The sequence below is a fragment of the Canis aureus genome, chromosome 31, assembly GCF_053574225.1.
Source record: "Canis aureus isolate CA01 chromosome 31, VMU_Caureus_v.1.0, whole genome shotgun sequence".
NCBI lineage: Eukaryota > Metazoa > Chordata > Mammalia > Carnivora > Canidae > Canis > Canis aureus.
The window spans coordinates 26,979,233-27,002,222 of NC_135641.1; the positions used below are offsets into that span (position 1 = coordinate 26,979,233).

General features: G+C 39.3%; 1 protein-coding gene across 3 annotated transcripts in view; it reads left to right on the plus strand.

Moving 5' to 3' along the window:
• Positions 1–22,990, plus strand: part of CLDN16 (claudin 16) — a 73,900-nt gene that overhangs the window by 30,688 nt on the left and 20,222 nt on the right. Inside the window, exon 2 of one of the 3 annotated variants that reach the window (XM_077880079.1) lies at positions 21,587–21,799. In XM_077880079.1, coding sequence (XP_077736205.1) covers positions 21,686–21,799 — 114 coding nt within the window. In that variant the 5' untranslated portion in view covers positions 21,587–21,685. Of the gene's footprint in view, positions 1–21,334; positions 21,800–22,990 lie in introns of those variants that run through there. The other 2 variants (XM_077880080.1, XM_077880078.1) reach the window with 2 other exon arrangements.

Here is a 22,990-nt window from a genome sequence, read left to right on the forward strand (position 1 = left end):
CCAGAGTATTCTTCAGAAAACAGGACATACAAAATGCTTTGTTCTGAAAGAATTCTATTATCCAAAAAGAAGCTTGTTAGTTTTGTTTTGTTGCCAGAAATTTTCTGGCCACCAAATGCACTTTCGTGTGGAACTTTTTATAATTTGTTAGAATTTATGTTTCATGGGAACACAGTAGAATTTAATTTATGTCAGGTTTTCATGCAATGTTAGGGAAGCTGATACAGCTCATGGCTGCAAAGTTATCAACAGGGCTGTCTGTGGTCGCCAGCCTCCAAAATAATCCTTAAAATTCTTGCTCTTCCTTGTATTCATAATTTGTGTAGTCCCTTGCATTTTACTTGGTCAGTGTGACCAATAGAATTTGGCAGAATTAATAGTATTTTTCATATTAGGTTATAAAAGGATTGCAGCTTTTTTCTTGGGAGTGCACTCTCTGACTCTCTGACCATTCAGTCTGTGGGAAGTCAGCTGCCATGTCATGAGAACAATTGGCAATAATAATACAGGCCCCTAATAATGAGGATCTGAAGTGATCAGCCAATAACCCGTGAGGAACTGGGGCCTGCCAACAACAGTGGAGTGGGAGAACGTCCTCCCCAAGTTGTGCCATCATGAGACTGTGGCTCCGTTCAACAGTTTGACTTCACGAGAGACCCTGAGTCAGAACCACCCAACTAAGCTGACCCTGTGCTCCTGACCCATGGAAACAAACATTTGTTTGTTTGAAGCTACTAAGTTTTGGTATCATTTATTATACAGCAGCAAATACCTACTGCAATAATTTAAGCCAATCAGTGCATTTGATTATTTTTGCCACAGTAATAGGAATAGAGTAGGACATTTGACCTAAGTGAGCCCATTCAGAATAGCTTCCAGGACTTTTAGTGGGGGTTTTAGTACATCGATAGTTTCCTATCTCCTAGATAGTGAAATGTGTGTATGTGAGTGTTGGAGCCAGTCTGTCAGGATGAGGAAAACCAGCTGGAAGACAAAGCTGCCATTCTTGAAGAGAGTAGAACATAAAGAATTGAGGAGAAAAGAGCCAGAAGCTTCTATGCCTTTTCACTTATGCAAGCCAACCGAACCCTTTTGTTGTTTAAACTAGCTTGATTTTTCTGTCACTTGCTAGCAAAAGAACCAAAAACAAACATAAAACCAACAAACCCCAGTGTATCTACAGGCAGAAATTATGCCTTTAAATCTTAACAGTCATCTTTGCTTATATTGTATTCTTACAGAACAAAGAACAATCTTGTAAAATACCCTTGATTCTACGGATCTCAAGCACCTGGTCATAGATCTTGAAAACCTGATTAATTATCCTTTCCCTCTCTCTTGATTATACCATCTTGAGTCTTGACAGATGAACTCCTTTCTTTATAACACTGTTGTTCTCTTCATTTAGATTGCCTCTACTGGGTAGCAAATCCTCCTGCCATATGCTACTCTCTAATTTAGACCCCACCCCCAGAGAATGATTGCCTTAGAGGAGCCAGTCCCAAAGTCAGGCCAATTCTACTGGCTCATTCTACCTGACAGTACCTTTGCCTTTCTTTCTGGTGATGAATACTAAGATCCCAATGCTGGCACATCTTAAAAGTCAGTTAAAACTGAGTCACAAAGATATGATGAGGTTCGGGTGAAATTGTGTATAGGTCTCATTTTTATAGTAGATGCTCAGTAAATGGATGTTGGATCCATACAAGTGATCTTTATTTATTTTTCTTTGGATTTTATTTATTTGAGAGAGAGAGAGAGAGAGAGAGAGAGCAAACATGAATGGGGGAGGGGCAGGTGGAGAAACAGATGTGGAACTTGATCCCAGGATCATGACCTGAGCCTAAGGCAGATGCTCAACCGACTGAGCCACCCAGACCCCTGTAAAAGTCTTCTTTAACTATAGTTCTATGTTTGTAGGGAAATATGAAGTGAAAAATTGCTATAATTTGATCATTCTATCATGTTTGTTATATATATTTATATAAATATAAATATTTATTGTAGAGAAATGAGAAAATCTAGATAAGCAAACCACTTTCTCCATTAAAATAATTTGAAATACATCCATCAGAGGAAATTTGTGACTATTTTTGGCTATAAATTTTGATGTAACTTACTCAAGCCTTTTTCTAATAAAAAGTACATACAAAATGAGTCCCTACTGTTTATTAGTTAGCTTCTTATCTTTTAAAAATGTATCATGAGGGACGCCTTGGTGGCTTAGCGGTTACGCATCTGCCTTTGACTCATGGCATGATCCCGGAGTCCCAGGATCAAGTCCCATGTCTGGCTTCCTGCGGGAAGCCTGCTTCTCCCTCTGCCTGTGTCTCTGCCTCTCTCTTTCTCTCTCTCTCTCTGTCTCTCATGAATGAATAAATAAAAAATCTTTAAAAAATGTATCATGAATATCTCTTCATGTTGATAAAAATAAATATGCTAATTTGTTTATTGAGTTCTATGTCATAATAATCATTCTATCCTTTCTTTCTTTCTGCCTGTCTTTAGGGAAAATGGTGACTCAGGCTTGTTATGATAAACAAAATCTTATGAAAGAATGGTTAGGAAAATGACTAAACCAACTTTGGCTTTGTTGAGACTTGTTTGTTGGAAGGAAAAACTAAATGTTATTTGCCCTTGCTCAAATAAAAGTAGGTGTGGGTAGACGAAACCTGCAAATGTTCTGTTAACTAAGTCAGAATTGGGACAAAGGTTCAAAGCAAATTTAATATTCTGAGAAAACTAGAGGCATACAGAGAATGTTTCACTTCACCCAACACTGCTGATACTCTTCTATATGGAAGCATGACAGTGTGGTAGAGATGGACGGAGCAGTAAATGCGCCTTCCAGGAAACCTGGCTTCCAAACCTAGGACTGTGCTTGTACTTACATAACTTTGGGAGGGTCTGTTTCCCTTTTGAGAAATCTCTTAGAGATATTCTATCTTTGCTATTTTATAAACTTTTCAGATTAAGTAGAAAGATAAGTTTTTAAAAAACAAAACACATAGAGAGTCATGTGGAGATCTTGCTTGTTTGGTTGTATTTATTTTGTCCCAAAGTTCCTCCTTTAAGTAGAAGAAAGAATAACTATGAAATTTTCTGTATGCTGTATCTTAAGCTATTTGCTTTTGAACATGCTAGTTAATTTAAAAGGATTAATTTGACTGATTATTTTGAAACCTAATTTTAATGAATGATTTTAGTGTCAAACACCTTGGTTAACACCACTACCAAGTTAATATCAATCATTGCCTCTCTTGGTAAAAGTTTAGGGCTGCTAGATCTGACTGTTCAAGTTGTGCCCTACTATCTGCAGGGATATAATCACAAAGACTATGATATGAACGCTAAGCAAGGTTTATGTAATGTGCAATCTGCATACACTTCTGTTGTGACCATGAGAATTCTCATACAGGCAATCAGCTAGATATGAATAAGCTATATATGGGAGGGTAACCTTTGCCTATGAGAATTTCCTTAATACAGCCTCTGACACTATTAGCGACTCTTCTATTCTATCCCTCCAAACTAGCCAATTTGCAGGTTCAATACCACTCCAGGCTTTGAGATGAAGTGTTTCTCCATTACAAAGAAAGCTTATAAATCATAAGCTAATAGTTCAGGCAGAGAGAATTGAGTCAGACTCTTTGATGTTCTCCGTTTGCCTGCTAATACCTGTTCTTGAAGCTACGCTCATGCCTTGTTCCTTAATACCTGAATTACTAGCTAGTTTCCTTCTTCTAATAGAAAGTAAATTCTGTGAAGGTAGGCAGTCTTGCCTGCTATTTTCACTGACATAATTCTAGACCAGAGCAAAGCCTCAAATTCAGTAGGTGCAAAAGAAGTAATTATTGATTTGTTGATTACTGAATAGAGCACTCTTCAATTCTGTCCAGTTCAACTGGCAGCAGGGTTTTGCTTACTCCTGAACCCTGGTTTGAGGTCAGGCACCCAGACATCTGCCCTAAACCTTCCGCCATTTTCCTTTGTTGTCTATGTTGCCAACTTCCAGACTCTCTGACCCTGGAGCCCACAGGCCTGCTGCCCTAGGTAGTTGAACATCCCCCTGGCTGGGCTGTTGCCTATGGTCACCATAGTCTTTTGTTTCTGTATGCTACCTCCTGAGCTGTTTGCCCTGACCTCTCAGAGGCTTAGTTTGGCTCTGAGCACCTGCTCTAGTGTGAAATACATCCATCTCATCTCTAGGTCCCAGGCCCTACATCTCAGGCTTCCTCAGTTCCCAGGTAGCCCATAGCCTAACAGTGCTTATTGTACTTGAAGCCTGTTAATGAAAGATTTTGCATTTGGACAGCATTTGGAGATTTTTTTTTCATTTTGAACCCAAAGAATTGAAAAGCTTTATAAAAACAGGCAGGGCTCATTGTCAGCTGAAGGGCTCATCTTCAGATCCTTGCAGGATGGGTATCAAGCTCCTTCATGTTCCCTACACCTGGAGCAACTTACTAACATTCTCTGAATCTGTTTCCTCAAAAGCAAAGTGGAATTAAAGAGCAAGAGTTTGTGGAAGTGCATTTAATATGGCCCTTGGCATGTAACAATTATCTGCAAATTAGCTTTCCTCCATTGCTTTCCTTCAAGGGAAACAGAAAGGCTGGGATTGGCAAAGGTCTGCCTTGGGGATCAAGGTCTACCCAACCTGTACCTGATGGCTTGCCAGGGCCTGCCTCCTGCCCCATCCTGCCAGCTCCTACTTCTGATTATTAGCATTGGCCTTCTTACCACTAGTGCTTCTACCCTCACCTCAGACCTTACTGTGTGTGCTGATATCTGCTGGAATCTCAAAATGTAACCCTTGGTTTGTTCCATCCTCTCATCCCTGACATTATCAGCCCAACTCTTTCTATTTCTTAGTGTTCTCTCCTTGGCATCTGGAGGGATTAGGAAATCCAACTTAAAATAAGATTTTTAAGAAGCTGAGAGATCCCTGATTTTCCTCCCCATGCTTTGAAAATGAAAGTAGTGAAATACTTTTTCCTAAAATAATGATTGTATGTCTGAGTTGGGGCTAACACCTGGGTTTTTGAGAGACTTTATGCATCTTGTTCCTTATTCCTCATCCATAACCTACCTCTATTTCTAGAAGGTCACTGAGCCTATTAGCCGGCAAATTCTCACTTCATAGTTACGATAAAAGAAACATTTTAAGAATTATTCCATTAAGCATATGGGCTTAAGAACGTGTTGTATTTTTAGGAGTGACTTATTTAGGAAAAAGAAATGCAGTCCCCAATTCCTAATCCGCTTGACAAGCTTAAGGAGAGAAATGTTGACCTTATTCTGTTTTTCAGCATAAAGTTCTAAGGAAGACTCTCCTTTTCTGAACTTCCTAAGTGTGGGGAGTAGATAGGCTTCAAATATAGCTGTAATGCCTGGTATTTAACTACTTTACATTGCCCTAAAGCTATTTTGCTCAGAGTGGATTGTGAATCCCTAGAAAACAGATTCTTAGTCACCTTTGATTATTTAATATCTAGTACAGTGCTCAGGCAACATGTTTTCTTTTCTTTTTTTTAATTTTTATTTATTTATGATAGTCACAGAGAGAGAGAGAGAGAGAGGCAGAGACATAGGCAGAGGGAGAAGCAGGCTCCATGCACCGAGAGCCCGACGTGGGATTCGATCCCGGGTCTCCAGGATCGCGCCCTGGGCCAAAGGCAGGCGCCAAACCGCTGCGCCACCCAGGGATCACTTATGAATAAATTCTTCAGCACCAAGAAGCGATATAGAAAATATGTTCCTTGTTCTTCAGAATCAATCCATGACATAGAACATACATGACAATCCATAATGCTCCCATACATTAAAACTATAAGACAGGCATAATATTTCCTCGGTAGTCTGGTACAGGATTTGAGAGATCCTTAAACATTTCTCCAGGAATTAGGAACTTGCTAGGAAACCCCTGACTGCCTCCTTTCTTTTCTTTTTGTAAGAAGAAACTTCTCAGGGGCTGTCTCAGATGCTTATCTTCCCTTATGGATGATAAAAGTTAAGAGGAAGGATTTTAGGCAGCAGAAGTGAATCTTCTTAGGATGTATCTCATAGAATCATGGAACGCAGACATAGGAAGGTTTTAGAGAGATCAAAAAGCAAGTAAAAATCTCCAGATACCAAAACTCTAGTCTGGTCTACCATACGAGGGGTGGGGCCATGAATCACTTGGAGCAGCAAAATTTCTCTATTTTCCCTCCAACATTGAAAATAGCTTTTTCTTCTTCTTCTTTTATTTTTTCTTTCTTTCTTTCTTTCTTTCTTTCTTTCTTTCTTTCTTTCTTTCTTTCTTTTTGTAGTTTCTACTTTGGCAGAGTTAGAGATCTTTAATGTGTACAAGGCCAAATGTGTAAATTATCAATGAGTATTATGAATTGCTTTAGCTCAGATAAAGTTGGCAGCTTATGGAGGATGCCATCTAAAGGAGTGGCAAACCGACTGTTTACTTCCCTCTCTTCCTGACCTTTCTAACACTGTGAAACACTCCATTCTTCATTCACTCTACAGGACTGGACGCGTTTTTGGCCATCTGTTTGGAAAACAATCCTCTTGTGGTTGAACCTAATACGTGCAGCACATGAAGTTCTGCATGTAAGATCTGTGAATTCACTCCCACATTCAGATACTAACTATCTAGCTAGATCCAGGCATATCACTTACTAGACTTAATTTTTCAGTTGATACTCACTTATTTAAAAAACAAACAAAAAATAAATAAAAAACAAAAAGTAATACCAGTTGTTAAACAGAAAAGTCTTTTTTTGTTTAAAGGCAATAGCTAGAAGAACTTTTTTAAAAAATTACATATATGCTGAGTTCTAATACTATATTTGCTTTAATTTTAAGCATCATTACTAGGAATATTAGCAAAGATAAATTAGGTCTATCTTAGCATTTGACATCTTCAAATTGAGTGTAGCAGAGTAGGATATAGTTAAATAAATTTCGAGAGCATTAGATTTATAGGTCTTTGGACTATATATATTTATAAAAGAGGGGCATATGCTTAAAAACCTTCAAAGATATCATATGTCTTATTGTGAAGGACTGTATTTGTTTCTTTCCTTCCTACACTAACCCTTGTCATTTTTATATATTCAGAAAGGATGCTCAAACTCCAGGTAGTGAGATGCATTTTAGGATAAATGATAAGTCCTACCTTTGCCTTCCACATACAGTTCCTGAAGGTCAAATAAGTAGTGTTTGCTTAATAACTTACAGCATTTTTGCAAATGTTAACTGACCAAGGGGATTTAGGCTGTTTCATTTTGTTTTACGGACTTGGCATTTAATTTGCTTCAACTCCTGGGCTCTTGGGAATGTCAGAGCTATGAGCGTAGCCTCATTATAGATCTGAGTTGGGTTCTACTAGAGAAAGCCATTGACCATTGCAAAGCTCAGCTGAAAGACCCACATGGTGGGAGAGAGGGAATGTTTTAGACATAAATGTGACTCATAAAGGAAGAAACTAGGGGTGTGTGTGTGTGTGTGTGTGTGTGTGTGTGTGCTGGAGCCCATTACATTTGAGAGAATTAGATATTTCTGGCCAAAGAAGATGGCAGATGGTTGAAAGAATAAAGAATGATGGCACTACTTAAGATTATAGACATAAATTGATCCAGGTGTTCTTTTGTGCATTTGTTCATTCATCATTTATGTGATGTGTGCAGTGTATACAGTTGATTCCAATTTATTTATTTCAAGAGTCTTTCTTCTACCCAACAAAGTATTTGTGGATTAATTCAAAATGAGTACTCAATAGGTTTTCCATTTCTAGAAGTATTAGCTTTTCTAATTTAATGTTATCTTCCTCTGGTCACCTGCCTTCTCTAATCCTTGTCCATTTCTTCTTCCCTGCTCACCCTCCTCCTCTCCTTCCTCCTCCCTTTATTCCTCCCTTCCTCCTTCCCTCCCTTCCCTCCTCCTCCTCCTCCTTCTTCTTTTTCTTCTCCTTCTCCTTCCTTCTCCTTCTCCTCCTTCTCCTTCTCCTTCTCCTTCTCCTTCTCCTTCTCCTTCTCCTTCTCCTTCTTCTTCTTCTTCTTCTTCTTCTTCTTTCTTCTTCTTCTTCTTCTTCTTCTTCTTCTTCTTCCTGTTAGTTACCTAGCTTTAAATTTCTCTCTGTTATCCCTGCAACTGGATTTCACATCATCACTTTGGGAATAATAATTCCAGTAACCACCTCTTTAATGTTGTTAAGTATCACATCCATTCCCATGCACTGCTTTTTCCTGACAAGTCCCACTGGAAAGAGCTCGGAATTGAAGGGACATTGGAGTTGGGTGATTGAGGCACAATTTACAAACTAACCCCATCACTGACTTCAGAATAAATTTCTCTGAAAGCGATTACAGATTTATTTATGATGAAGATTATGTCTTTGTCCTAATTATGTTGTACTCCCACATTCTCAAAACTCATCTCTCTTCCTGTTGGGTACACACACACACATGCACACACACACACACTAGTATGGTCCTAGATTTTCGCTTGAGAATCAAAAGCTTTTACATATCAGATCAACTCAAGATTATTAGATGTATTTCTGTGGAATGTTATGTGGGCATAAGGATTTTATTCTGGGAACCTCAGTGATAGGAGAGATTAGAAAATTTAAGAAATATACAATTTTGTTTTAATTCAACAAGTACGAATGGGGTGTGTTGGTGATTATTGAAAGAATCACAGAATTGAAAAGGCTAACTCTGACTTCAGAAGCTCAGAGCTTAATGGGAGAGATGCCCAAACACATAAATGTAGGTCAGGCTAAAAAGTGTTGCAAAAGAACAATAAACAAAAACATCTACAGTGATAATATACAGTTAGAAGATATCAACTTTAACCAAGAGGATCTGAAAAGCTTATCAGAAAATAAAAGAATGAATATGCTTATATTGTAGGCAGAGGAAACAATTTGAGAAAAGAGCTGATGATTTACCCACTTCATTTATTTATACAACTTTGATTAATGACCTAATGCTAGGTGGCATTAGAGAAATAGAAGGCTCATCTCTGCCAATAAGGAGCTCCCAGCCATGTTGGGAGGAGACACACAATTACAGTCTGATAACTGATGTCATTGGAAGGGATAGGCTCTGAGGAGTCTAAGGCAGTGATATCCCAGAATCTTCCAAAGATCTTTTAAGAAATTTTGATGCCTGGAAATCACAATCTCTGTAGCTATCTGCCTTTTGATAACAACTCCTCAGGTTGATGGAGACTGTTTGATGATCAAACAGTTTTAAAAGTCCATAACTTATGAAATAATAAAACCTGCATCTAGAAGAAGGAAGAGGAGTCCTTTAAGTGGCAAGGAGAGGGGAAGGGCAGGGATCTTCCAGACAGAGGAAAAGGCCTTGTCTAGATGCCAGAGAATGTTACTTGTTCAAAGGAACTGCATGCATGTTAAGGAGTCATAATAGGTGGATCTAGAGAAGTAGAAAAGGGTCAGATGGGGAAAGTTCTTGCATGCATGCTAAATTCTTTGTATATTCTCTTGATAATAATGGGAGCCTTTAAAAGGGTAGAGGAGTACAATGTGGTAAAGGAGGTACAAAGAAATTCCTGCTAATGCATTTGATCCTCAAGGAAATTTTTTTTTCAGTGTTTCAACTTGGTGGTTGGAACATTTCACTAAAATGGAAGGTCACAGGATTGTCTTCTTCTAATCATAAGAACTTTCACTTCTAGGCCCCACTTTTGGCTTTATCACTTTTAGCTAGTTTCATCCTTGTAAATCTGTTTGGCTTAATAGAATTTGGTTGATCTTTAGTTGATCTCTGACAAAAAATAAAGTCAAACAAACAAACAAAAAAACATTATTCACCAATGTTTTGATCATCTGTTTAAATCTTCTTATATTTGCAAGAACATTACTCAGTAGTTTGCATTTAATGTATGCCATTAACAAACATAACATGCTCTGATATCCCTGTGTGTTCTAATTAGTGATCTTTGATTATAGAAACAAATAAAAAAATCATTTTCAAGCATTTGCTGTAGGAAGCTGTGTGTGCAATGCTGCAGGTGGCAAGAGGATGAAGAAGGTGACCTCTATGCCCTTACAAATCTTACAGACATGGTGGAAAGGGAAAAGTGGAAGAGATTTTGGTCTTGTCTCGTTAACAGTTGTGTCACCTTAGGTAAGATACTTTCCTGGAATCTCCTTTTCTTCAACTGTAAAATGACCTGGCTAAACAAGATCATCTCTAAGGTCTCCTTCTGCTTTTAACCATGGGTTGTCAGTGATCTAGTATGAAAAAGTACGGTTCTAATGCAAAGTGGAAGTCTATATCACATAGTGGTATTAGCACCATGTTCTCTGGAGTTGGTCTGATCTGGGATCACAGGTCCATTATTTAGCAGTTGTAAAAATTGGGATAGGTTAAAATATCATTCTAGTCACCTATTTCTTCATCCATAATGTGTGTTTATAATAGCAATGGCCTCTTCTGATCTCTGGGAGAATGAAAATACATGATATTTGAAAAGCAATGAGCTCAGTCTGTGTCATGTAATAAGCCCTCAATAAATGTTTGTAATGATAATAATAATAATTGTTATTATTACTATCATTATATGTCATATATATTATCATTATAAGCCAAGAGTTAATATTAATTCAAAGGAGAGAGTACACACAAATGGGGACCTCACAGTGTATTCATGAGAAGATAGCATTTGAGAAGTTCCTTAAAGATGAAGATGATTTCAGTGGGTTGGTTTGGGAGAGAGGGAAAAGGCCTGAGTGGCAGGGGAAGGTCTTTCTAAAGGAGGGTGGAACTTTACAATGTTTCTATACAAAGTTTCTACGTATGTATGAAACAGGATACAAAGTACAATAGAACCTTCCACCTTTCATGAGTGATGTCACTCAATTTCCCTGCTACCCTGAGGGCAGATTGGTTGAAACTATTTCACTGATAAATTCAAATGAGTAATGTGACTTGCTTCATAGTTTCAGTAGAGAGCTTATGTAGTACCAAGATGATAATCCAAATATTATGAGTGCCAGACCTGAATTGTACCCTATTCAATATTACATTGATCTAACATCTGAATCCCGCCTTAGGATTTTATGGAGTCAGGATTTTGGATAGATACCAGGTGGAGTAGAAGCATCCCTGAATATTTGCCAGCTGTGAGTAGGCCTTAATCTCCTCGGAAGGACTTCCATTTCCCTGACTCATCTCCGTTGGCTTTCATAGTTTCCATTGGACACTTGCCTGTGTTCCACTTTGATTGTCTGAGATCCAAACTCTGATTCTGCACCTTTCTGGTTCTGTCAGTTTGGTTAAGTCATTTGACACATGGTCCTCGTTTTCCTCACCTGCAAAATGGTGATACAACGCCTTTCTCATTACATCTTAAATACAAAATGAAATAATGTGAGTGAAAATGGTCATGAACTCCAGTTAAATATAACTAAGTTAAGTCGATACAGAGTTCTTTCCATTAATTCTTTAAAAACTGGTATATAGATAAACCTTTTATTAATTTGAAGCATAGGTAAAGAAATTTACTTAATTTTGTTTTGTATCTCAGTTACATAAATTGACTATCTACAATGATCGAATTTACTGGACAATTATTAAAGCTCCTCATTATCATAAAAGGTAAGGAAATCTAAAGTGCAAAGGGACTGAACCAAATATATGGAATTCTAATATCTCCTATTAAAATGACCTGCCTTTTAAATGTAAAATATATTCTAAATAAACTATACTATGACCAGGTCACTGTGGAAGGATCTATTTAGAATGTGCACAGTAAACTTGTATCTTTTTCTGAAAGTTAGTAAATATCTGTTAAGAGTCTAAATGTTAGTGAATATTCTTCCCCCACTGGAATATTTTGTTATATGATGAGTTTCCAACACGATGCCTGCACGTGGAACTCATTTATTACTCTATTCATTCACTCAACATATATTTATTGAACCCTGGAATTCAATAAAAGTAGGTACAATTTATATTTCCAGGAAGCTTATATTCTTGAACAAACAACCCCAACATGTGAGATTGTAGAATACAGTACTCAGCATTGTCATACATTTATTTATTTTTTAATATTTATTTATTTATTTATTTATTTATTTATTTATTTATTTATTTATTTATTTATTATTTGATAGAGAAAGCATGAGCAGGGGAAGGAACAGAGGGAGAAAAACAAGCAGATTCTGCACTGAGTGTGGAGCCCGATGTGGGGCTGAAACTCATGACCCTGAGATCATGATCTGAGCCAAAACCAAGAGTCTGATTCTTAACCAACTGAGCCACCCAGGCACCCTACATTTTGAGCATCTAAAGCATAGGCAAAAACAAACAAACAAACAAACAAAAAAAAATATCTGCCCCATTTGCTTATAGGATGGTTGTCACAAACTCATTCCTCAATAATGTGATGCACCTTTGGGCTTTTGTTCTCTTGATAGTAACACTATTTTTCCATCTTTGAGCTCAGCGAATTCTTGTCGTTTGAGTACTAAATCAACAATGCTCTCTTCCATAAAGAATTAGTAATGATTGCCTAGAGATATTAATCACTCCATCATTCATGCTCGTAAAACATTTTTCAGAAACATATATTTCAACACAAGATCCTGCGATCAATCTATCATCTTCTTCTCTTTATTTTCCCATTTGACTGCAAATTTCTTGAATGATGTTTTATTGATGTTTGGATATCAAGCCTAATCTTATGCCTAACACCCACTATCTACTGGAGAGTTTTGTTCTGTTAAACATCATCTGGAAACATCAAACTTACATATAGAAAACTTGAAACAATGACATGCTATACTATGTGGCTATTGATTACAAGTCCAATGGACAGAGAGGAGAGTGAGCTAACCATATCAAGTCAGGCTTCATGAAGCTAATGATTATTAAAATTATAATAAATGGAAGGAAAAATAAAAAGCATCCCAGCCAGAAGAAAGAGCATAACCATATATTCAGAGACAGAAATAGCCAGAGGTTAAGAAAAAAACTTCTATAATGACTAGACTGGGAGTTGCATTGATAAGAACTGAGCAAGCAAAGTAGGGGTAATATAAATTGTTGTCTTATGAGAAGTATATTAGTAGTCAGGGTTCTATAGAGAAACAGAACTAATAGGATGTGGGAGATATGTGTATATATATATATATATATATATATATATATATATATATATATATATTAAGATGGAGACCCAGAAGAATTGGTCCAAAGTCTGCAAGTCTGAGAACCAATGATACAGTTCTCATCTGAAGGTTGGCAGTCTCCAGACCTAAGAAGAGCAAATGTTTCAGTTTAAGTCTGAGGGGAAGAGAAAAGCGAAGGTCTCAGTTCAGAGGCAGTCTGATGGAAAAATTCTGTCTTTCTGGGAGGAAGTTTAGCTTTGTTCTATTCAGGCCTTCAGAGGATTGAATGAGACCCACCCACATTAAGGAGGACAATCTACTTAGTAAACTGCTTTAAATGTTAACCTCACTCCAAATATCCTCACAGAGGCACCCAGAATAATGTTTTCCTAAACCTCTTGGGCACCTGTGACCCACTCAAGTTGATAACATAAAGTTAACCATCACAAGATGTACAGAGAAAATATTAGGAAAGAAAAGTTTTGTTCCATGTTATTAATAACAGGTTTTCTGAAAAAGGCATCCTGAAGGATACATAGGTTTGGGGTTAGTGGAATGGGGGCTTTAGTGGGGATCATTCCTGGAGACAAAGCAATATGAGCAAAGATACAAGTTAGGAAAGGTCAGGGTACTTGTGGTTCCAGAAATGGTTCACTCACATGAAGCATAGGATATGGAGAGGGAATAGCAAAATGCTCCCACCATACTTCGCTCCTCCGCCCTGCCCCGAGCAATCCTCCAGGGTGCTGGAGGACATTGTGTTATATCTATTTCTAACTAATAAAACATTCCTGTGGCTTGATTGGTTACCAAAACACTTAGGTCTCCATGTTCTCTATGAAAGAGAAAAACTATTACAACTCAGGGTTATTCTAGGGATAGAGGGGTTGAAAAACAAAAATCAAGTCATTTGCATTTCTGTTCTCTGTTCACTTCATACTGTTTCTCCAGCACAAGGCTGACTGTGAAAATAATACTGGACATAAAAAAGTATAGACAAATTATGGAGATTAAAAAAAGAACGAGGGGTCAACCCAGGTGGCTCGACGTTTTAGCGCCGCCTGCAGCCCAGGGCCTGATCCTGGAGACCCTGGATCGAGTCCCACGTTGGGCTCCCTGCATGGAGCCTGCTTCTCCCTCTGCCTGTGTCTCTGCCTCTTTCTCTCTCTCTCTCTCTGTCTCTATGAATTAAAAAAAAAAAATCTAAAAAAAGAACAAGGCTGATGAATTTGTTTCTAAATCAGTAGGGTTTTAAGTCACATGCCAAGGAATCAGAGGGCCAAGCAAGCTTGGAGTTGTTTCTCCTTGGTGGGCAGAAGGAAACTGGTTTACAAATGAACAATACAAGTTGGGGTTCCGGGGACCATAGTTGAGCAGGATGGAGGAGAGATTATTCAGACAGGCCGGGAGGGGGGAGTACAAGCCAGGTCCTAGGGACAACCAAATGTAAAAACTAGGGCATCTGGTCACTTTGCAAGTTCAAGGGATCAGTAGTGGGATTTAAATGACAGATAAAGTCCAAAAGCCATTGGACTGAATCCATTGGACTGAATCCAAAAGCCATTGGAAGACGAAGCACAGGTACTGGGTGATGTAGGGCAAAGAGCAAGGGAAAAAGTGAAGGTAATTTCCTAAAATATAATTAATTGACTAGGCATTGTTTATATATGCTTCCCCAGACCTAGTTGGTGGTCACTGTGGTTTAAAGGCCAAAGGATAGGGCAGATAGGATTTAAGTTTCCAGGTAGCAGTAAAAAGGGATGTTCTCTGATCTCCCTGCTAATTGGTCACTCTTTCTTTCTTGTCTAAAACTTTCATTGACTCAATAAACAGTAAATTAATCCATGCTCCTCAATCTGGAATTGAATATGTTCCACAATGTGACTATAATCTGCCCCTCCAGCTTCATTTTTCTCTCTTGTCCTAAACATATACTGAACTATGAATATAGCAGAGCGCTGGCTATTTCTTCATCTTATACCTTTTCTTCTACCTCTAGACCCTTGATAACATTGTATTATCACTGATGTCATTTAGCACCAGTGTATCGAACGAAATTGAAGTTAGCAATCCACTGTCTTGATAGGAACTTTCTTTATGCAATTGTCCCTCCAGAATGTTGAACAAAGGCTATATTAATTGAGCCCAGTGGATTGTAAATGTGGGCACAAGGGCAGTGATAAGGACACAGCCTGACAGTTTATAAAAGCATCTCCTACAGTTCCCTGACAATGTCAGTGTTTCCTTGCCCAGCACAGGTTAAGGGCACACTGCACAGTCGCCATTCACACAGCCATTGCAATTTAAAAAGAGGAGCTGAGACTGATTCTGTAAGTGAACACTTATATATGTGCTGATAAAGCAAGACGGAAATAAAAAATGGTGAGAAAACATTAGTAATAGCAAATTGAATGTGTTTGAGTGAGTTGAAAAAAAGTTCACCTTGTGAGATTCACATAATATCAATTTGATACTGAACATAAGGATGTATATGGAGGGGTGTGGGCCATTCAAGACAAGAGTTTCATGTTGGGATGGCTTTTGTGAGTGATGTGTTAAGTTCAGAGGGAGTAAAATGCTAACCTTTGACACCAGGTTTATTCCAGCATGGTTCACCCAAAGCACCCTTGGAAGCTGAATTGCACCGTACCACGATGGAAGTCTTGTTTTTCTAGGTGAAATAAGTTACAGAATGAGTAGTGATGTATGCATTGCTGCTGAACTGAGGTGTGAATTTTGATGAATGATTCACTGTGTCACCTCTGAGACTTGGCTTAAGTAAGACTCACATTCTATGTAAGGTAAGAGATAAATCAAGAACATAAAATTTCCAGGACTTCATGCTCTCCCAAGAATTCTCCAAATTGGAAAGTTCAAGTATCCCATCATAAACTGATGCATGAACTCTATACAGTGGTAATCCCTCCTCGATTTGAATATCTCCAATGTCAGGAAACCTACCAGACCAGACCACTTTCCTTCAGTGAGTTTTAATTGTTGTAATTTTTGCCCTCAATCAAATATAATCCTGCCTTTCTATGCAGGATATATATATATATATATATATATATATATATATTTAGTTATGTTCTCTGAAGCCTCCTGGAAAGATCATCATTTCTTTCTCACGTGGAAATCTTCCTATTATTATTTTTTAATATATTTTCAAAAATTTTTTAAGATTTATTTATTTATTCATGATAGATGTAGAGAGAGAAAGAGAGGCACAGGCACAAGAGGAGAGAGAAGCAGGCTCCATGCCGGGAGCCTGACGTGGGACTCGATCCCGGGACTCCAGGATCATGCCCTGGGCCAAAGGCAGGCGCCAAACCGCTGAGCCACCCAGGGATCCCCTCCTCCTATTATTTAAAGCCCACTATCATGTTTGCTGTCTCCTTTATTTAGATTTAAAATGTCCTCTTCACCCTAATGCTCTGCAGGTATACCTACTAGGAGATGCTTACCAACTTCCTCACTAACTTCACTAACTAGAAGCTTCTCCTCTAGAAGAGGGCTCCAGTTTACTTTAAAAGGTGGTATCCAGAAGTAAACACAACAAATCCAAGCATGATCTAGCCAGGATAAATACTAGAAATCAGCCTAATATCACATAAGGCTGTATACTAGCTTTTTCAATTGTAGTCTCAGTTTCAGCTGAGGTCACTAGACAATAAGGACCACATTCCACGATGAGAAGAGAGACCCCAGGCAGAAGTTGCAAAAGAGGTGTCTTAGAACCTGTTTCACGACTCGTAGTGGCCCAGGTATCTCAGCCCTGCCTCCTCACCGCCCCCCACCCCAACTCCCAGCACCATACCCAGTGAATGGCAAGAAGGGAGATAAATTATTAGGAGATATTTTTGGAGACAGCCAGCGGTATGTATTAAGTCCCACTTCCCTGTCACCACGGAGAAGGGTGAGCGTTCCCACACCTCACTCTAAGCCTAGGGAAAGGGCATTCGTCTCATCTACTCTGAAATCATAATTCATTGATTGTTTCTTACTTCCCAGGCACTGTATTAAGACCTTGAAAAATGTTATTTATTCCTCACAGCCATCTTAGGCAGAATTCATAATTCTCATTTTATTGAGCAAGCAATTAAGTAGCTTGCCCAGGAACTCACATGTGTTAAGTAGCTTAGCCTGAACTCGGGTTTGCCTGACTCTGAGGTCTAAGCTTTTAACCACCGACGTCTTTTGCTATTCCTTGTAGTTGTCATGGCCTTTGGCAGCAACAACTGGTCTAGGTTTTTCCAGTGGGTACTGGGCAATTAAAAAGGAATGAGGAAATCATTCATAAGCTGTGGTATAAATCAACTATTCGTCTAAGGACTTGTGTCATTATAAAGAGCATAGCTAGAAGGAACAGTTTGTGACACTAACAGGAACAACAGAGTTAACAGGAAAACACGTTGCTGGCTTTCTCAACCCAACGCAGAGCTGCTTCCACCTACAGGCCAACGGGACAAATGCAGTCTTTCCCTCGGTACAATGAGCTCCTTTCACAGACGGGCTGCCCAGCTGCAAGGCAGGGGAGGCCCTCACCTCACCAGGTGGCTCTAAAGCTTCAACCAGCAGAAGTGTGGGCCCAGGGGGACCCAGACTATGGATGAATGCACCAAAATACCCTAGGGCTCCTGCAAAACTGAGAGCTCCGGAGTTGCAAAAATCATAGCATCGCTCCGGCCAGCCCAGCACTGATCCTGGGGGTCCCTGGATGGTTCACAAAGAGCAAGTCCAACCTTACTTCCTCTTCTGTAAAATGTGGGAGCTGGGAGGAGTCAATTAAATTCAGCTTAGATTTGTTAAGACCTACTGGCTGCCAGACAGGATCTTTATCACTCGGGATGCACTGGTGAACAAAACAAAGCTGTCTTCAGGAAGCTCAGATGAGATAATGTGTTTGAAAATATTTTGTCAACACTGCTGTGGCACATGCGTGGCCAGAATTGTCCTTTGTGCTTATACTACATTGGGAAGCCCTGTGTGTTTCTAGCTCATGTGCTGGGCCCTGATTTTGGAAGTGGAACTGTAACTTAAGGCTGAATTCAGAGTTACCTGATGGACTTGTTCCCTTCCCACCATGAGCCTGGCTCTGGGCCACTCCCTGCAGCTTCTCAAAGTCGGGGACTAGGTCTTCCATCTTCCATCTGTGCTGTGTCCCCAGAACCGAGCACAGAACTGAAGTCAGAGTAGGCTGTCCATGAATGTGTGCTGTGCGGAGCGGAACCGAACTGGGATTGAGTTGATGAAGTTAATTATTGCAGTCCAGAGCAAAAGGGATATGCCTGTACATCACTGCGAGTGATTCGTGCTGCTTCTACACCCTCCATCCTGGCAGCTGCCTGCACAGTTAAACCTTCCTTAGAAATGCACACACATTCCACCATGAAGTCCTTCCGACTCTGTTAATCAATATGGCTCTTCTTTTCTTAGATCCCCATTCATATTATGGCCTCAGCCCCAGAAAAAATATTTAAACCTGATTGTCTTAGGTTATTCTCTAAAGGTGTTAAACTTTTGATTCTGGAATGCTCTTATAGTTGCAGGAATAGTACTTCTAGCTTCAACCATATGCAATGTCCAGTATAACTTGGGGAATTAAATAAATTAAGTTACCGTCTATACCTTTCTTGGGGAAGAGTCTCTGATTTCATAAGAGACAAAACATGTTTGTGTTTGCATGTAAAATCATATGTGTGCTCAGGGTTTTCTCCCTCGTTTCATCCTCTCCAGGAAGTCTTGACAGTTGGGGCCGCCTGGGTGGTTCAGTCAGTTAAGCATCTGCCTTCAGCTCAGGTCATGATTCCAGGGTCCTGGGATTGAGCCCTATGAGCTCCCTGCTCAGCAGGGAGTCTGCTTCTCCCTCTGCTTCTGCCCCTGCTCATGCCCTCTCTCTCTCTCTCTCTCTCTCTCTCTCTCTCACACACACACACACACACACTCTCTCTCTCTCTCTCTTCTTCTCAAATCAATAAATAAAATCTTAAAAAAAAATCCTGTTACTGGGATCTGGGACCTGATATTGGTACTTATTAGGGAAGTGATAGCACCAAAAATACAATTCTGATATTTCTCTTTGTGATCTATAGTATTTGACTCCGAAAAATCATATTCTGGTTTTAATGTTGATTTTTCTTCTGTCCTTCTGAGTCTCTCAAAGCATGGTCATGTGTTTCAGAATCAGAATTTTATACAAGACATTTATAACATGTTAACACCTGGTCCCCATGCCCAGTTTCTTGAACTCAAATCTTTGAGGATGGAACTCCTACTTCTGCACTTATAAGAAATGGCTTTAGAGATTCCAGTGTGCACTGAAGTTTGAGAACCATTGCCCTGGGTGTGCTCCTAGCAGGAATAGTCATTGGGAAAAGTCCCTGGGTGGAAAGCTCACTGCTAAGTCCGGGACTTTTCCTGTAATGGGTTATGTGCTTTTGGAATGGGTTTCCTCTCCCAGATCAATAGAGCGTGAACATTTTAGATTTTAGGGCACAGGGAAAGATTTGTGACTCACCAAAGTAGCATGTGTGCATTGTGGCTGCCTTTCACCATAGATAATTCCATTCTTTCAATGAGCGCTTTAAAAAACAAACATTATTTTTCCCAATTGTCAAGTAAAATAAGTCAATAAAATAAGTAAAATTAAAAGCATCTCTAATGCACCTTACAAATTAATGATAACTACCTTAACAAATATATATAAAACAAATATATATTTAAATTATATTATATAATATATATACAAAACAAATATATATGTGTGTATATATATATATTTATATATATAAAACATATATATCCTAACCTTGTTTATGGTGACAACTAGGTTTATATTCCACATATGGTTTTATATCTTTACGTTTCAGGTCACTTTTAAATTTACACTTTATATATTTGAATACAAATGAGTTAAGATGAGAAAATACAAACTTTAGTCATAAAAGCTTATTATTTTAATATATCCTCCAAGGACATTGTATCAATACTGATTTTAGCCTTTTACCTGAAATAGTATAACCCAATTATTTTTAAGTTGGGAAAAGAAAGTAATCCTTCCTTGAGCTATTCCTAAAATAACTCTCTGCTGATTTTTCCCAAAGTAATGACCTATTTGTAATTCTTCTTCTGTTCCTCACCAACTCCTTCTCTCTCTCTCTCTCTCTCTCTCGGATTAAGAACCATATAAAATAGTTTTCATTATTATCCCTTCAATTTTGGGTGTTAGTTTAGAGGAGTCTGGTGATGATAAAATGGGCACCTGTATGCTTTTGCAAGTATTTATACTCAATAAGACTATGCACTCAGATATAGGTAAAACTCCAGTTGCTGCTGCTGTATCAAAAACTTTTTTTTTTTTAATCCTTTCTCCTAGGGACGCCTGGATGGCTCAGTGGTTGAACATCTGCCTTCAGCTCAGGTCATGATCCTGGGGTCCCGGGATCGAGTCCTGCATGGGGCTCCCTGCATGGAGCCTGCTTCTCCCTCTGCTTATGTCTCTGCCTCACCCTGTGTGTCTCTCATGAATAAGTAAATAAAATCTTTTTAAAAAATATTTTTTTCTAATATAAGCAGGTGGATTTTTTTTGAAATATATTCATTCAGTGGTCCATGGGAGAAAAATAATCCTATAGAGAATTCTTGGTCATGCTAATGTTTACCATTCAGCTACTTTTGTCAACTACTCTTCTAAATGATATACAGACACAATGTCAATTCTCACAAACAGCTCATGAAGATGGCATTAGTACCTCCAGTTTTACAGAGAGCAAAGCGCAGGTGCCCTCAGCCCCTCAGCTTCAGAGCCAGGCTTTCCACGCAGAGGTGAGTGGATGTGAATGCGGGTGGCTTCCCACTCTGCAGTGCCCAAAGGTCAGGAGCTGGGCTCCACCTGGGGCCAGGTACTGGAACCCCTTCAAGGGGCCGTCCTGTCCAGCACTGTGGAATGCAAACTCCCTGGAGCTACCACTTATTTAGCATAGTTGCACCAGTGGCCTGTCTGTCTAAGGTAGTCAACGCATATTAAAATGGTCCTCATAATAAAATAGCACGCAGTCAACCGTGTAGCCTCCTTACCGAGGAGGGAGGAGAATAACTCACTTTCCCTGGAGGGCTTGAGAAAGATCAGTTTACAGGCGTCAGCATGGGGTGTGACCCTTCTTCCTTCTCCCCATCTTGGCATTGCCACGTGCCCCAGGTGACCATCATCTCCCATCAGCCCACAGTCTGGGCAGAACATGTTACTAGGGCTCCTTTTCTCCCCCACCCAGAACACACTCAGCCCTTTCTCTGCCCTGGCTTCTGATTGGAGGCTGGGTGCTTTGGATAATGACCTCCAGGACCCCTCCGAGGGTTACAGCCTGTTCGCATTACTCTCACTACAACTTAAGACGTCTGCAGTGGGGTGGGAGGAAAAGTAAAAGCCTGGTGTTTTCACATCCCCAGGTACCAGCAGCTCAGAAGACGGACAGCGTTCCAGCTACCTGAGGGGGCCCAGGGCTGACAGCTGCCCATGTGTCCCTTCCAGACAGGCTGCTCGCCAACATGAGAGGTCTTCTCCAGTACACCGCCTGCTTCTTTGCCTTTTTCTCTACTGGGTTCTTGGTCGTGGCCACCTGGACAGACTGTTGGATGGTGAATGCTGACGATTCCCTGGAGGTAAGAAGTCAACGCCTTCTTTCTCTGACCCAAGGCTGTGCAAAGTTTCTCTTAGTCCCACTGTCTCAGGAAATTTTATCAGGATTAATGAAAGAAATAATAGCCAACATGGATGGACTTTTCCTTACTACTTACTGAGTCTTACCTTAGCTCATTCCATCATCACAGCTGATCTATGAGGTAGGTGGTGGTGTTATCCCATTTTATAGATGAGGTAACTGAATAATCCCTCTATTTTCGTGAGGATAAGTTCACACAAGGGTAATTACATAACCCCTGCCACTGAGTCCCCCAGAAATTCTTCTCTTCCACTGCTGCGTATACTAAATTGAATAACATTCCCGTGACATCCTTTCTGGCAACCAAACACTTTCTAATCTTGAGGAGAACATTATGAGTAACACGAGAGCCCTCTCTTAAGTGATAATTTAAGAAACTGAGTAATCAAACTCAAGGTATATCAAACTTACCCAATTACTGTGCAAGAGAAAACTATTATTTTTAAGGAGTCTCTGAGTAGGAACAAGTACTCTGAGGGAGGACAACTCTTTGCAGTGTGTCCTGAGGTACAGGGGGCGGATGTGGATTTACAAAACCCTCTCACATATAAGTTGTTCTTGGAAGTCAACTGTTAGGTAAGAAATGAGTGAGTGGTTCACATTTGAAGCATTTTATTTTTCTTACTGCAGAAGCTCAGAAGAAGCAATTTTGAAGTTTACAGTTATTTCTTGTGGCTCTAGGAATCTGAGAGAGGTAGAACTGAGTAAAAACATCCGATCTTCAAAATCAGCTCCTAAAAAAATAAAATAAAATAAAAATAAAAATAAAAATAAATAAAAAAAAATCAGCTCCTATTCATTAATAAGGCTCCAGAAAGTGTAGGTAAGAAAAAGAGACAATGTATCAGGAACTAAAAGACTACAGCAACCCAACTGGCTCTCTCATGTACATCCTGAGGGGAACACTTAGTTCTTACAAATGCTCTACTGTCACCGTTATGACTTAGGAAAGCTACCCAAGTGCTGGTTTATGTATTCTTCTCCTGATTTTATTTATTAGACTCTCAAGTTGGAGGCAGAAATGAAAAGTAATAACCTTTCTATTTTGCTGTGTATTATTTTTGCGTTTATTATTATTATTATTATTTTGGCCTTTAATTTTCCTCCGACTTCTACATGGCATTTCAAAACC